The sequence below is a fragment of the Paralichthys olivaceus genome, chromosome 24 (assembly GCF_024713975.1).
Source record: "Paralichthys olivaceus isolate ysfri-2021 chromosome 24, ASM2471397v2, whole genome shotgun sequence".
In the NCBI taxonomy this organism is placed as follows: domain Eukaryota; kingdom Metazoa; phylum Chordata; class Actinopteri; order Pleuronectiformes; family Paralichthyidae; genus Paralichthys; species Paralichthys olivaceus.
This window is the reverse complement of record NC_091116.1, coordinates 8,037,213-8,053,636: the sequence shown is the minus strand read 5'-3', so window position 1 is coordinate 8,053,636 and position 16,424 is coordinate 8,037,213. Positions and strand designations below refer to the sequence as shown.

The following is a 16,424-nucleotide window of genomic DNA, read 5'->3' as shown; positions in this document are numbered from 1 at the left end:
TCCTCCAACCCGCCGCCTCTGCGCTCAAACCAATGCAAGAGGAGCCCCTGTCCTCCCGCTGCTGCACCCGCCCGCCCGGACCCTTCCTCCTCTCCAACAGGCAGGAAGAGTTTACGCCGGAGTTTCGTTAGAAATAACTGGCAACGCAGAGATCCCATCATCAACTGTGGACAGATCACAAATAAGAGAAAGTCCACTCACAGCAACGAAAAAAACGCTTTTACGCAGAGATCGTTTGGACATATTTACGCACAGCAAAGCTCCAAATCTATATAAATAATGATACAACAATGGAGAATATCATGTATTTAGATACCGCCAATTAAGATAATCAAAATTATTGTGTTATTGATTAGATTTTTTGACGTATTGAATGGATCCTGCTGTGCGTACTTTTAGCCTCCCTGACAAACATCAGTCTCAGATCATAGAAGTCCCCCTTAAGAGCAACAGATCAAAAAAGTGTAGTTGTAATTCCTTCATATTCCAGCAGACAGCAGACGTGCTCTGCAGATACATTTTCCTGACTTTATGGGACATTACATACTTTAAACCGGCAGGTGGCGCCCTTGCCTAACATTTAGATAGATGTTAATTATGCAGCGCTGCAAGACAGAAGGCCACAAGCTGCCAGGGGGCACTCTTGGTACAGTAATGTGCAGTGTGGGGGTCATTGGGTCAAGTTCAGGAGACAATAAGCAGGTGATGCTCTGTGGCCAAGTTGAAAAACAGGGCATTTCTCTGACAACTGCTAATATTTCACACCACAATCAAATGATCAGATGATAAAATATGTTTCATTTGAAACTACATAAAATATATAAAGCAGTTACTGTGATATGAGAAATAATATGTGTAGATATTTTATCTGCTGTAAGCCAGAATTAGTCTTATTTTCATTGAACCTGATAAAGGCAGTAACACCTTTCCCTGTGATTTTCAACACTGCAGTGTGATGCATATTTAATTTAAACGTTTATTTTATTAAATAAGTCTGCCACTTTTCTCCCGATGCATTACAGGCAGGTTTATTTACTTCCTGCGAAATAATAATGTTTTAGTGCAACGACAAACACAAACGACACAGAGACAAGAGTATTTAAATATATAGATTTTATGTACATATATTCATGTGGATGACTAGAAAAAAGAAACACTATATTCTTACAAAGGAATGATTCTGCACAGTCAAATTCCTAAGTTAAATAGTAATTTGATACAAAATTAGTATAATAAATAAAACTCATCTCATTGTTCTTTTTTTATTCACACATACCAGTTGTACAAACAATAAATTACAAGTTCAGTGCTGTGTTTCTGTCGTTCAGCGAGAGGGGTTTCCCCACTGGAAGAGTCAAAGTAGGTTGTGTGAATGTGTGTGTGTGTGTTTGAAATACTCAGAATGGTTGTACCTGATGGACTGTTTCAATGTGTGTGTCTGAATGTGTGAAACTCTGTGTAAATATGGTCGATAACTAACACATATATGAAAGATCTAGTCATGTAAAAAAATGTCTACATTGTGTAAATAAATGTGAACGTGTGAGGCAGGAGGAGAGAGGATTGTACGAGTGGTTTGTTGGTTTGTGCTGCACAGGAGGCAGACGGGTGAAGTTTGCCACACGACCGGTGCCAGAAGATTGAACACAATCACAATTACGTCCATTAGGTACAGAAGCAACATTAACTTGTAAAGCTGAGAACTGAGAACATTGACCAAGTTTTTATTTTACTCTAACTTTAATGCAAATTTCAATGATATTCTATGTATTGTCTTAAACAGTAGATCTGTGTTATCTAAGTTCTTCCTTGTCAAACAGGGATACACTATTTTCATTAGTAGTCTAGAGATGGCAGCCAAGTTATCTTAGCTTAGCATTAAGACTTAAAACATAGGCAAATTGTTTTCATGCTTTTAGTTTTTAGTGCGAAACTTTCCAGAGAAACTCTACGTGAGAACGAAGATGTCTGAGAAAGTCGCTCTGGACATTGTCCGGAACCTTTCCTGCCAATCCTCTTATTAAAATGTCCGGAGGACAATGTTGGTCAGTTCTCAAAGCTGTGAGCAGCAACTATTTATTTTCTAGTCATCTATTTTCAAGAAGCTGCTGTAAAGATATCTCAAAACTTTAAGCCTTTAACATCCTCAGCGAGATGTCCGAGTATCATTGATGCACTGAGTGGCGCAATATGAATTGTCTTATTATGGCAAACTCCACCCATCAGGGTTGAAGACAAGTTAAAGTGATAATTAGCAAATACAGGATGTCTGAATAAAATAGAGAATGAACGATAAAAAGAAAAAGAGTTGAATTGCAGGAGGACAGTGATGGCCGCCTTTGTGTCTCTCTTGCTGTCGTTGCGAGTATCCAGGGCACACATTGTCATATTAGCATATTTTCCTAAACAGATAAACAAACTAACTAACAGATATTGACTGTCACAAAAAACAAAAACAAACAAAAAACACATGGGGACAATAAACCTCCCAGCACCAGCATAATAATTGATACAAGTGGAACTGAGAGTGAAGAAGCTCTGAGACGCCACACACACACACACACACGCACACGCACACACACATCAAACATTGCCCCCAATCTGATTTATCATCAGCCTCTTTAAATGTTAGGGAGTGTCATGGTTACGTTGCCCCTCCGTCGATTTCACTGTTGTTATGTTTGTCCTGTAAAGGCCACCGTCCTCCCCCACTCATGGGTTAACCCTATGTTTTGGTCATGAAAACAGCCAGGGCATGTCGGTTACTCCTGATCCAGGACCAGGACATATCTCCATTTCCTGTGTGTTGGAAATTTCAGTCACAGAGTAGGTCTTAGAAATATTTACAGGAAGAATATTGGTAGGGAAGCTAAGGAGATCAAAGTGTTACTCACTGTCGTCATGCTCAAATATACTCCTTGGCCATAAGTAGATCTTAATTTATGTTTTTGTTCCTTACGTTTGCTACGGAGGTTGCTACAAAGATTGCCTCCCACCCAGTGATTTCATATTTTCAACATACTTCCTGGAAACAAACTTTTTAATTGTTCTGAGTCAGTAAATTGACCAAAAACACCACAGTCCACGGTGCTTATATGTCGTATAGCAGTCGTGGAACAGGGCAGGGTCTACAGCCTGCAGGGCTCTTGTCTCAGACGCACTCACGCCATAAGATAAAGGGGTACGACTTTCAAATACCCACAGTGATAAGAACACATGGAAGAACATAACAAAAGACACACAACATGCATGCTGTTACAGGGCAACGCACACTGAGCCTCCAGGAGGCCGACGTAAAGACAATCAGTTGTTGTCTATGTGGAAATGACATGCAACTCAATTTCTTAGCTATGCCAGGGCGACACTTGTCTCTCTCATACGGAAACTGTCCTCTGGTTCCCTCTGTGTAGACTCCAGGACATTCCTCTGGCATATAGTCTGGTACATCCATGCCAATATGTCTTAGAGTGGGAGTCAGACGGGTCCAAGCGTAAACATTCACAGTCCAGTCTAAGGTTCCATGTCTTAAATTCATTGGTCCATTCATTGGTCCTACATCCAGCACTTGAGACCTTTATCAGAAGTACAGATTAAAACATCTTCCAACACATTTTTTCTCATCTCATGAAAATCTTTTCCCCCTCTCTGGCCTCCTCAACATTTCTTCACCAGACAGTGTTTAAAGGCGGAGGGGCGAACACCCAGAATGCATCCTTTGGACAGTTTCCCATCCTGGTCCTTGCACTGCACTGTCCGGCTCTGCCAGCCAGTGTCACACGTCCTGGAGCAGGTCATCCAGGGACCTGTTACCCACTGGGGCCCTGGGGTTGGGGTTGAGGGACCTGGAGCTGTAGTTGGCCCTGGGTCCAGTGCAGAGGATGTAGTACTGGTGGTGGTTCTCGTCGTGGTTGAGACTGTCGTAGTGCTCTGCAAGGTGGTTGCCTTTGGAATGGGGATGAGCGGAGCTGACGGCTGCTGTGGGGCTGTCCGGCGCGGCATGAAGAAGCTGTAACGAACATCCAGGGGCTTTTTGGCATCCGTCGCTAGAATCTGCACCACCAAGGGTTCTAAGAGAGCCCCGGGGCCCATGCTGTGAAGCCATTCGTCCCTTTGGCTCCACCCACTGTAGTTGAGCACAGAACCGTTGAGCGGGATGATCGTCTCGGAGGTGGAGATCATGAACTTGCCGTTCAGGAGGTACTCGCCGTTGGGCCGTCGGAGGGCCAGGTAGGCGGTGTAGCGGGTCTGGTCCTTGGCCTTGTGTTGACGAACCTTTATGTGGGTGGAGCCCGCGGGGATCTTCAGCACATCAGTGTAGCCCTTACTGTTCGGACAGAGAGGAGAGATCAGATCGGTGCACAACACAGTTCTATCTCTGCCGATAGGCTTTGCAGCAGCCAAATAAACAGGTTTTACCTCCTTCTTAAAATGCAACAACCTTAAATTAGCGTTAGACTGAAATGAACAGATCAAGAATATTGATGGATTTATCTGTTGGTCATTATTATCAGCTGATATGAGCCTTTCATAGACATATCCATGAAAAACGTTTTAATACAACACTTTAAACAATGCACAAAATATGCACATTTTATTGACAATTATTTGTGTTTTCTTTTTATCCAACTTCACAGTTAAACAGTAAAATATCAGGTCTCAATTAAATTTCTTGGTTTGATAAAAACATATTAGGAATCATTGAGCCATTACTATATACTATTATTAATTATTATAATGCAAACATGTGTCTTCTCACCTCTTCTTTGTGAAGTTGCCCATCACACGCAGACACCCAGTGCTGTCCCCCCCACATATACCACACTTGTCGAACTGCAGTTTGGAGCCGATGATGCCGTCGCACCCCGTCCGCACACACTTCCCCTTCACACACACCGAGCTGCTGTACGGACGACACTCCGTCCCCTCGACCACCTGAACACAGAGTCACGATGTCACCGTCATCCTTCACTCTTCTGTTTCTTCAGGGAATACAGTGCACCATGTGTAACTCACTCACCCTCTGGGCAAACACCACGTAGTATCCTGTTCCTTTCGCTCTGCAGGTCAGCTTGCAGACATCTTTGGGGAGGACTCCTGCGTATTTAGGCACCCACTCGACAAAGGTCTTCACCCCTTTAGGATCAGTCTGGGGGCCATTACGCACCTCGCACTGCTCCTGACGGAAACTCTTATCTAAAGAAAACAAGTTTTGCGATAAATTAACTTTATCTTGAGATATTGTGTCTATCACCCTGTTGTAAGATTATAACCAAGCATGTGTTCTCAGGCTGTTGCACTCACTCGATGCTGGACACGGCGTTACGTTGCAGGACCGATAGATGGCCCTCTTCCCGGTGCAGTAGCGCCCGTTGTTCCGCGGCGGCGGGTTGTTGCACAGACGCTGGGCGAACTGCACCCCGCCCCCGCACGTTCTGGAGCACCCACCCCAAGGACCCCAGGAACTCCAGCTGCCATGGTTGGACACCTGGGAGAGGGAGGAGGAGGAGGGGAGGAGTGAAAAGAAAAGTAGAGGAGAGGGGAAGATGAAAGAGGAGATGCGGGTCAGGAGGGAGGGATGACAGTGGAGGAAAGATCAGAGAGTAGATGATGAAGAGAAGAGAAAGGGAAGAGAATTACAGATTATAGGGGACAATTAGCGCTTATCAGACATGTTAGAAGATAAATTGGTTGCAGCCCAAGCCACGTGTCAGAGAAAGCCCCGTGGTTTGAGATTTGTGATAAGGAAAAATGTGGCCTGCACCGTGAGAGAAAAGGAACGTGGCTAAACTCATGTGATGATAACTTCAATGTGTTTAAAGCCACAGCTCACATGCTTCCCCTGAAGAGCAGAAAACCTCAAGGTAACGCTCAGTCCTTATTTTGGGTTGAATTTATAATCCTGAAGCTTCTTTGGAAGCAAGCTTTTCATTGATTTCCACTGCTGATCCATCTCGTTTCCACAGTAAAAGCTGTTTAATCTGCAGTAAAGCTGCAAGAAATATATAAAAGTTTCAGTCTGATTCGGAGGCGGTTTAATGTTGCTCTGAGCCGTAAACTGGTCATCACACAGCGCAGCGGAAAACGAAGCCAGTCAGAACTTGGCCGGAGCTGCGGGTGTGTGGTCGCCGGCCAAAGATTGAGTCCAGACTCTTCAAAACTTGTGTGACAAATACATATAAAGAAAATATTCTTTCACTCTCTTTTCTCTCTGTAACACACACACACACAGTGTCAACAACTTGCCAAGAGCAGATTTGGTGCTTTAAGTCATTAAGGCCAAATTCAATTTAGATCTGCGTGAGTGAGGCCAAGAGAACAAATAGCGCAGATCAGCAGTGGCATAAATAAAGGAGACCACACAATGAGGAACCAATAATGTCTTTGCTTCCATCTGTTTCTCTCTTAGTGGCTGTGTACTGTGTATTTAAGTGTAATTTTATCCCTAAGTTGTGTCTCAAGTTCTTTTCCTGGATATTGAAAAAGAACACAGTGCTAGGAGCTGTGTGACATCGGCTGTCTAGCTATGAACAACGACTCCAGTAGCAGCACACACCAGAGGGTGTTATTTTTTCCATATATACTTTATATTAATGTCATTACAGAGAAAACAGATGATTCTGCATTCTACCGAGATGCTTTAAACCCTAGGTGGTGTTATGAGCCACAGTCAACCCGTAAAATATCAGTTTTATATAAACAGTGATCTATTTTTGATTTGTCTCCCTTGATAAAAACTTCCTGTCTCCGCCACCTTCTCCCTCATGTTCTGCTCCCTCTTACCGAGTAGTGTCTCTTGCGGGTCTTGTCCACACACTTCCCCTGCAGGCAGATGCGTCCCTTCCCGCAGGGCGTCCCCTCCACAGCCGGCAGCTTCTTGGTCAGACACACCATCTGCCCCTGGCGGATCACTGCACACCACAGCCGAGAGCACACATCCATGCCCGGGCAGACCGTGTACTCTGGGCCAAAGGCCAGGCGGCACTGGCGGACGGCGTCATAGCTCTGCCCCGGGAGCTCCTCGGAGCCAAGGAGGGGCTGGCGAGGAGAATCGAGGAGACACTCGGCTGTGGCAGAGAGGAAGAAGGAGGATTTTCTTAAAGAGTCTGCTACCTGCACACTCTTGGCACTCCAGGGCATGGAAAAATGTCTGTCTTAGTCTTTTCTGCAGCAGCCAGAATACAGTCAAGCCTGTACGATGCTGCTGCTACATGAATTATGCCACCAGTGATGGCTTAGCAGAACGTCAACAACAATGCTTTATGGCCATCATGAAAGACACTTCCCCACGAATCGGAAACGCAAAGTATGACACGTCTTGATTTCCTGCTTCAATTTGCCTCTGGCTGCACTACATCTGCACTCTTTAACATTTTAATGGGATTGTAAATTAGAGATTACATATTTGGTTGGTTGTAAAAAGATGTCATTGATATGTACTGCGGGATAACATCCATCATGAGGTCAAATTCACATGGAGGTAATTTCTGGAGGGAGAAAATAAAACCTCTACTCGCTGGAAAAGGTTCTCGCTATTAACAGGATCGCAGATGTTTGCAAAACCACAAGCGCGTCTATTACTCCATACTTCCTGCTGCGCTCACCGTTGCCGTCGTCGAAGAAGTCGATAATGGTAGCTGAGGTGCAGCGGCTCCAGGGCTTGGAAGCGTCGATGGAGGTCAGGATGGAGGACATTAGCCGCTTGTCGCTGTTCACCCCGAAGCGCTCCTCGCAAAACTTGGAGTCGTCGTGGGACAGGCCGAGCAGGTGACCTGGAGCAGAGAGACAGAGAGAGGACGTTTTTCAGGAATGTTACAGTCACATAATGTGCAGAGTTTATATGAGAGAACAGGACTCGCCTCAGGTTTGCACTTGCTGCAAGAATGAGAAAAGAAAACAAACAGAGCGCTCAGGCATCAGGTGCAAAACAGCACTTGCATGATATTAATCAGTCAGAGAGAGAGATGCTGACAAAGTGCAACGTGCATGCCCCGGCTGGTCTGGCTTGTGTGTAGTTATGTGTCTGTCTATCCATGCCTACCTATTTCATGTGCGACAGTGAATGCAGCGTGAAGCCCGTCGTCCTCGATGACGGCGCAGCTTCTCTCCGGAGAGCAGATGGTCCCCACATCCGCCATCCCCAGGGTGTCGCAGGAGTGGTGGCCGCAGAGGTCCTGGACAAAGGAAACAGATTATGAAACACAAAAATGGGAAAGATATCAAACATCCTCCATCCCAAGATGCCAAATAATCCATATAAATCATAACTGTCTCCTTTCAGGCATTGTGGAAAGGTACTGCTCAGTAAATGTCTTTCACTGATCTTCCATCCTTTCCTTTTTTGTGTTGCCATATTTTCCACCGTGCAGAGTTTTGCCTCTTTCAGTCCTTCTTCATCTGCTTCAATGCAAAGGGCCAATTGTTGGAAGGTTTGCAGTTGAAGCTGATTTCATAACGGCGAAATCTGAGATAATCTGTGATGAAGAAGTGTAAAATTGTGATGACACTTAATAAAAGGAGGCACATCCTCCCTTATCCCTCTTTTCCCTCCAACAATTCTAATAATGTTTTCATCAAAACAGGATCCAAACTTCATCCTTCCAAAGCTCCCAAAGCTTCAAAAACAGTTTACTACACCTCCCATAATGCAATCTGCCTCTCATCGATCAAGCCTCCCAGACGAGTCCACAAAAGACATTACACAACAATTTTCAGAGGCCGAGTCACACTCTCTTTAGCCATACTGATTCAAGTAAAATTGGATCAGTGCCCCTTTAATTTTTAACTTCCTTCCTGTGCCTCCACCATCTCTCTCTGTGCCTCACGGGGCGCCGGAGTGCACGCCATTGATCTTTGTTTTGATTCCCACACATGTCCATGCAGATGAGGCCTTGGGGAAGCGCAGCCCTGCCCTGCTGAGTGCACGGATCAATCGCCTCATCAGTCTGTCACATCCAGGCACACACGCCCGTGCATGCACACTACTCAGTGCAATGCGGCGCACTTGTGCGACAAGTAAACATAAATGTATGACGACACACACTGGCATGTGCACAACCAAATAAAGGGTAAACACATGCATGAACACACACACACACACACACACACACACACATATGTCCGGTGGAGAGGATGAATCGTCATGACAGGCCTGCTGGGTCATGTGTGTGAAGCGCTCAGGGGAGGGTGTTTACCCTTTCTGGGCCGATCGGTTTGGAACAAACTGCCTTGTGTTCTGTGCTCACACACATGACTGACTGGGTGGGACCACCTCTCTCTCTCTCTCTCTCTGTCTCTCTCTCCCTCTCTGTCTCTCTCTCCCTCTCTGTCTCTCTCTCCCTCTCTGTCTCTCTCTTTCTCACACACACAAGTTCACACAGATGCACGCAACTGTAATAAAGTACATGAAAATAAATGGGTGCATTCTTGAACATACAGAACATATGTAAGTACACACACACACCGAACAGCTGCCTGAATGAAACTACGCCTCTGTGTCTCTTTACTTTTCCATGTTTGTTTTGAATCAGACAGCGAGAACATATAGAGACGTTTTCCTTCATATTTCCTCTGTTTCTCTTTCCCTCTGTTTCCCACACTCTTTCTCCTCGACGCCCTCTACACCTCCGTCTCATTTATTTATTCATTCATCTGCTCACAAGCTCTCCTACGAGAACGAGTTTTTGCTTCTCTCTGTTCTTGTATACACAGCTTTCGCCGGAGCAGCAAAGAGAAACAAGCTAATCTCCCATTAGGAATGAAATAGCGACACATGAAAATGACCCTATAACTCACATCCCTATCTACGTATAGTTTCCTTTCTTCTCCTCTCCTCTGAACTTTGTTTTCATCAAAGGGCCTCTGGACATGCAAAGAAAACAAGGGAGAAAGGGAGGGAGGGAGAGAAAGGGGAAATTCAGGAAACAGGCGCAGGGTCGAAAGGATGGGGGAGAGAGGGGAATGCCGGAAATTAAAGAGAAGAGTGGAGAGAGCAAGGACTTACAGAAATATTGGCAGAAATAACAGGGGAACAGGTGGCAAGCTGGATGTGAAGGTCAGGAGACGATCAGAGCTGAGCATGTGTGTGTGTGTTACAAGACCACTTGCAATCTAAGCCAAGGTGAGTGTTAAACAAACAGCCAGACTCACACACACACACACACACACACACACACACACACACACACACACAGTAAAACCCCTCTTGCAGAGCGAGAGTCTAGCTCGGTCTGTGTGATGAAAATTCCAAATGCCAAATGCAACAAAAACCAGAGTTTCTACCAGTGATGGACAAGTTGTCAAAGATGTGGGACGTCCGACAGTGATTGTCCACAAAGGTGAATAACAGACGCTGGGTTATTACTTGATGTCTGACCAGTTTGATTTATCAGCTACATGAGACAAGATAAGGTTATTATTACAGTGGTGGAAAGAAACTAGGTACTTTACTTGAGAAATGGACTTGAAGCTCCTATTGTCAATATGTTTATATCAATAAAGGATCAACATGAGTGAAAAGTGCAACTTCACTATTTCAGTTCACTCTCACTGCTCTATTAGCATCATTCCCTGTAAGCCACGGTATTTGCATTGAGCCTATTTATTAGCATATTACTTAGAACAACTTCATAATACTGTTCATTAGTCAACAACATTTACACTAATGTAGCAAATTGTTACATATCCAATGATATAAGTAACAAATCAGCACGTGATCAAAAGTATTGATCGCTGTGGATCACCATATTTAACCTCAGAACAGGGGGACACCACATCAGGCAGGTTCACATGAGGCAAATTTCCGATTTTAAAGGAAATTAAGTCAAAAAATAAAGAATGACAAGTTGAACTGAGGTAATTGTTTTACTTTTCAATGCATGGAAACATGAACCAGCCTGAGGTTAGTGCTGAAAGGAAACGGGAGAGCAGCTCAAAATCACTGATGCAGACGAGGCTCACGTGTTGTCACACAGCACACTGAACTCTCTGGCCAGTTTTGTATGTCGACAGGATCCATGGATCCATGGAGCTGTCCGCAGGTTGTCAGCATGTGCCTGGCGAAGCAGAGCATGTGTGAAATATCAGGAGCATTTAAAACAAATAGAGGGTGTAGCTGCGATGGGGGTGAGGGCTGGGAAATGTACACTTTAATGTACAGAGGGAGGGGAGGAGAGCTCAAGTGTTAAACACAGGTGGAGGAAATGAACTGTGTATAGGTACAGCAGTGTTTCTTACATCCATCATCGTTACATAATTCTCATGATGACCTTATCGTCTTATCGTTTGACATTTTCTATCAATAACTAAGCAGATTTGGCACTGAAGGTTTGTTTGGACATGAACGTCACTTCGATTAGTTTATTATTTTATCGACGTTGAGTCTTTGGATCAGCATACGAAACAATATATCTAATCTGAAAGTCACATCCAGATCCTCAGCATTTGTAAACATTGCATTTTCTTTGCTTATTTGTTTTTTCTCCATTTCTCTGGTACGATATCTCAATATCGTGAGTTTACAATTGAGTTAGGTTTGAATCCATTCATGCACTAGTTTATTTTCCTTCCGATGTGGCAGTCAGCGAAAAATATAAATGCAAAATGTGAAAAATAAAAACATTATGTCATATGAAATACTATAATCACCATGTGCGAAGTGAAAGTGACCAAACATGAACCCGGGTTGAAAAGGTCAACACATCAACATTGTAGTTTTCACAACGTCCTGCGAAGCGACGTCTCTCCAAATATTTGAGCCGTTGCAGAAACACATAAATGTCAACATTTACAGTGGAGCTTTGTTCACTGCTGTCAGAGCGCACAACAAGTGAACACAGCCATGCATATCATTTAACGTTCCCATGTACACACTCAGAAGAGACCCCCCACCCCTCTCCTCAATGTGGCCTGTTGTTTTGTTCTGGTGCTGGTATGTGTGGAACCGGGTGTCACCGTCACACGGGTCAGCTCACTGCTGGTACTGAGGAGGGGCAGGGGGTGGGGGGTTGGAGTAATTGGACCCGACCACAAAGAGAACGGTTCCCTTCAACCCTGTGCACCCCCCCTCCCTAATGTGGTCTGACTCCACAGTCTTCAGTCAGCTCCGGTTCTACTTCAGCAGACGACAAAAATCCCTGTTATTTACTCCAGAGCCTCTCGAAGTGCAAAGAGGAAAGAGGGCGTCTACGGCTATTTAGTTACCTCTGACATTCAGCACAATGGAATACCAGGCAGGCCCTTCTCCTATTACACATGTGAACCGAATCTGCAGCACATCCAAGTTTGTCATTCTTTGTTAATGGTGCAATGTGCCACAAAACCAAAAGTATCACCCTCTTTTTCTTTTGCAGCACAGAATGCGGTGCGGTATGAGCTCCCCGAGCCAAACAAAAGTTATTTCCTCAGTGGCTCTCTGTCAGTGGAAACTTTAATGCCTCTATCCTGTTTGTAAAATGCTTTTATGCAGCAATGGCGTCCAAATGAAATGTCAGCGTCTCCACCATCCACCTTTTTTTTTCTTTCGTCGCACCTTTGTTGCCATGAGTGGAAATCCCTCAGGAAAACAACTCTTGCAAGAATGCGGTTTCTTGAATTCCACTTTCCCCTCAATCGCTCCAGGTGTTTAGATGTCCACAAACCTCAGAGCCACTCGTCTGCCTGTTAATGCCAAGTTGAGCGCTCAGCCAAAAACACAATATCCGGATAATAACGGCCTTTAAATGTCAAAGAGCTCAGAGGTCAAAGTTAAAATAAGGTGGCAGCTGCTATCTTTGGCTTAAACGCTCAATTCTACAGTATGAAGGTCACGACCCTAAAATCAAGTCATGCAACGACAATGTGCTTACTACGCTTGCACTAAATTTATCTGTAAATATGCTCATTTGTTGTCCACAAGTGCATCAGATAAGAATCGCACACCCACCGCAGGATGTTTCTCACATTACACAGGTTCACAGGCGATGATTACACGCTGTGTTGACAGGTTTAATCTATGGTGCGACCTCCAGGTTCAACGGTGAAGGTGAGACATGTGTGAATGGAAGCGAGGAGACAGGTTTATGAATCATGCAAGTGCTGCGGCAGGTGAGACACTAATTAATTGCTGAGTGATGTATTGTTGAGGTCGATATGAGGTAAATGTTTGAGGCGGGGGGTTGCAGGGTGATCTTGGGTAATTTAAAATGAAGACAGTCCAAGTAGAGTAGAGAAGAACTCTCAGTAAACAGCCTGTCATGTTTCATTAGAGCTTCGTGTCCATGTTACCTCTGCCCTCCTGTTTGGCTGCCTTAGGAGCATCCACATAACTGTTTCCTGCTCTCCCCGCCAAACCCACCTAATCACGGCATCCTCTTTCTTCTGCCTGTCTTGCCCGTGCAGGTGCAGCGGGAACCAGGTTGGTGAGGGGCCACGAGGTGGTTGGCACACAAGAAACTGTGCCACTTTGCCAGCAGCCCGACCACAGGTATGCGAAACCAGCCGCCCCTGCCAATGCACGACTGTGCCAAGTTGGCTCCAGTGCCAGGAGATCCGAGGTAATACCCCTGGTGTTTACCCTCTCGCCGGGGCCATGACAAGACCTTGCATGACTCGAACACACCACAATTCAAGGCGAAGCGATCTGACACATCAACTGGAGCCAACCATAGAGCCACACCCGGGGAGGTGAAAAATGCATGTGGATCTGTTGCCCTGCGGCTTTGGACCAGGCAGGGAGGGGATGGAGGAGGATGAAGGAGGGGAGAGGGAGAGATTGGGGGTCGGTGAAAGATGGGATAAATGAGTGTGGTCTCGGTATACGAACAGCTTTTCGCAGGGTGGATGTGTTTGTTTTCCTGACAGCTCCCAGCCCCAGCTGACAGACACTGGAGAAGTAACTGGGAAAAAATGTGCAGAGTGGAGGGAGAGAGCGAGAGATAGAGAGAGGGAGGAGAGAGAGAGAGAGAAAGAAAAAGAGAGAGAGGGGGGAAGTGTATGCTTACAATGCTGGGAGGACTACCCAATTAACTACAGTTTCAAGGGAGTTTTAGGCATATTTCTGCAATGCACCCAGCAGCTGATTTCAAGCCCCCTACCCTGGGAAGAATGTGCGTGCACGGCCACGGGCGCGCGCCTCAGATCTCACAGAGTTTTGGGGCTGTCAGGGGACTGGAAGGGGGGTGGGGGGTGGCCTGGAGACAGTGGAGCCTGCCTAGAAAAACACCAGGCGCAGGAAATACAGTTTATACGGCTGCTTTACGCAGACGCGGCGCTGCGTTACGCACGCAAGATTCAGCAGAAACAGAGGGATAAAGAAAAGAAATAGAAAAGAAAGGTGACTGTAACAGAGACATGTGGGGAGCAGGTTGTGCAGTTTTCACCTCTGATTGACTGGAATTCAAGTGGGGAATGTTTCACAGACAGAATTAGCGCTTTATGAAAGAATAACACGCTGTTGGGCCATTACATGCAGAAAGTATTAAAAGGTGACGTGTTTCAGTTGCTTTTTATTACACTGAGCGTTTTATAGGCTATTAGCAATAAGCCACCCAAGGATCAACCTGCCAAGAGCTTACAGTCAACCAGCTGCCACCGCTTACTCCACCAAAACAAACCGTGGCGTCACTTCGCCGCTTTGGCACCGCACCAGCCAAGACGCGCGGAGCCGGCGCCGAGCCAAGAGTCGAGCACAGGTGGAGGAGGTGTAGGAAGCGAGGGGAGATTGTTTACCTGCCTGGTGAAGAGGATGGCGGCGTCGTGGTGGTGCTGGTGGTCGTCGTCCAGCGGGTTCTGCTGGTTCTGCCACTTGCAGAAGCTCTTGAGCGTGGCCGCCGCGTTCTTGGACACCTCCAGCCCCTTCTCGTTCTCACCCACCGTGGTCACCTTCACCACCGACAGCCGGATCGGGTTCTCGATGCTGGCGTGCCCGTACAGCTTGGAGGCGATGGAGGCCAGTGTGAGCAGGTAGTGGTTCAGGTCCTTTCCGTATTTCTTAATCATGGTGTCATCTGCGACCAGGAGCAGCTCCACGTGTCTGGCGCGAGAGACCGACCTTTTGCTCCGCGTGCCAGGCTCCGGGGCTGGCGCCTTGGCAAGCCGGCTCCACAGTCTCCGTCCGTGCGCGTCATGATCATCAGTGAGCGCCTCTCTGTCCCGTCTCCCCTCCCCGCGCCTTTGGTGCCGGCGTCTCCCCGCCGCGTCCCTGCGTCCTCTGCGCCCGTCGCGCGTCCCGCAGCTCTCTCGCCCTTCGCGCATGGCCTCGAAGCTGAAGTTCTCGCGCGTGAACACGTGGAGCGCGCTCTCCGCGTCCTTGTCCTGCAGGGCGCGCACGTCATGCTCGTGTCCTTTCGCCCTAACTATAGGCGTGATGGTGTAGCGCGCCTGGTTCACGGCGAAGAAGCCCTCCAGACCCCCGCCGCAGAGGTTAAAGACGGCCAGGGACTCCGGGTTGGAGTCCACTGTGCCGCGGTACGCGCACTCCCGCTGCAAGGGCGCATGGCTCTCCCCCATCATGGCGAGCACATACTGGGGGCTGAAGTGATGCGACAGCACCGACTCGTCCCGCTCCATGTCCAACTGAAAGCGGCTCCCGTCCAGGTACACCAGGTAGCCCACCTTCCCTCCTCCGTGGTAAATCCGGTCAACGGTCCGCACGACTCCATCCGTCCTCCGGGCAGGTGTGAGCAGCGACCCGTTTGCAGGTGGAAGATAGAAACCCTGGAAAGTGGAAAACCCGGCTCCCAGCTCCAACTCCACCGCGCACAGCAACAGTAGCCGAAACCAGAGCATGCCCCCGGCCAGAGCACCAAGGAGCCGCATCATTGTTCATTCCAACCCGACGCACATCTATGTATCCTCTAAAACGAGCCCGGAGCGTCCGAACGCACAACTTTCAGCGTTTGTTTCTCCAAAAAGCGCATCCTCCCGGTGTCCGAACCCCCCATGAAAAAGCGCACAGTGGTGCCCAACAGGCGAAAAACCGCTGAGGGGAAAGAAATGGAAAAAGAAGAGCCGCAGAGAGGACCTGTGTGCAGGCTGCAGACCACTGAGCTGAAGTTGGAGAACAAAAACACAAAGTTTGCTCTTAATAGGACCCGGAGAGAAAAAGTCCTGCCCCCTTTGCGCTCAATCACCACTCCTCCACCCCCTCTCTCTCTCCCTCTCTCTCTCCCCTCCTCAAATCAGAGTTAAGTCAAGTGCTGGAGGAGAGGAGAGAAGAACAATGTTGTCACTGGAGCAGAGGGAAGAGGGGAGCTCCATCCAAAACACAGACAACACAAAAACAAGTGCCTGCATTCAGGACCAACAACAATCATCTCACCTCCAGAAACGTCTCCATCTAACAGCAGCCTGTTATTTTTACAGTTTCACCACTTTGACTCCCTTTAATAATTGAAGGCTCAAAGTCCAACAGGATCTGACTGGAGAGTTTCTAGCAAACTAGAGGGGGA

The 16,424-nt window shown here is 46.9% G+C and overlaps 1 protein-coding gene across 1 annotated transcript; it reads right to left on the bottom strand.

Moving 5' to 3' along the window:
• Positions 1 to 1,098: 1,098 nt before the first annotated feature.
• Positions 1,099 to 16,038, bottom strand: LOC109646110 (A disintegrin and metalloproteinase with thrombospondin motifs 5). The gene is made up of 8 exons (XM_069521379.1): positions 14,704 to 16,038; positions 8,039 to 8,171; positions 7,602 to 7,769; positions 6,781 to 7,064; positions 5,302 to 5,485; positions 5,018 to 5,193; positions 4,757 to 4,932; positions 1,099 to 4,324 (listed from the first exon to the last, which is right to left on the bottom strand). Exons 1-8 carry the CDS (start codon positions 15,793 to 15,795, stop codon positions 3,655 to 3,657), a joined length of 2,883 nt encoding a protein of 960 aa, XP_069377480.1. The 5' UTR covers positions 15,796 to 16,038; the 3' UTR covers positions 1,099 to 3,654.
• Positions 16,039 to 16,424: the final 386 nt, after the last annotated feature.

Coding starts and splice junctions, on each gene's coding strand:
- LOC109646110 (XM_069521379.1), bottom strand. CDS start 15,795: ATGATGCGGCTCCTTGGTGCTCTGGCCGGGGGCATGCTCTGGTTTCGG. Junction 8,172..14,703: donor CCATCCTCTTCACCAGGCAG/GTAAACAATCTC, acceptor TCCTTTGTCCAG/GACCTCTGCGGCCACCACTC. Junction 5,194..5,301: donor AACGCCGTGTCCAGCATCGA/GTGAGTGCAACA, acceptor TGTTTTCTTTAG/ATAAGAGTTTCCGTCAGGAG.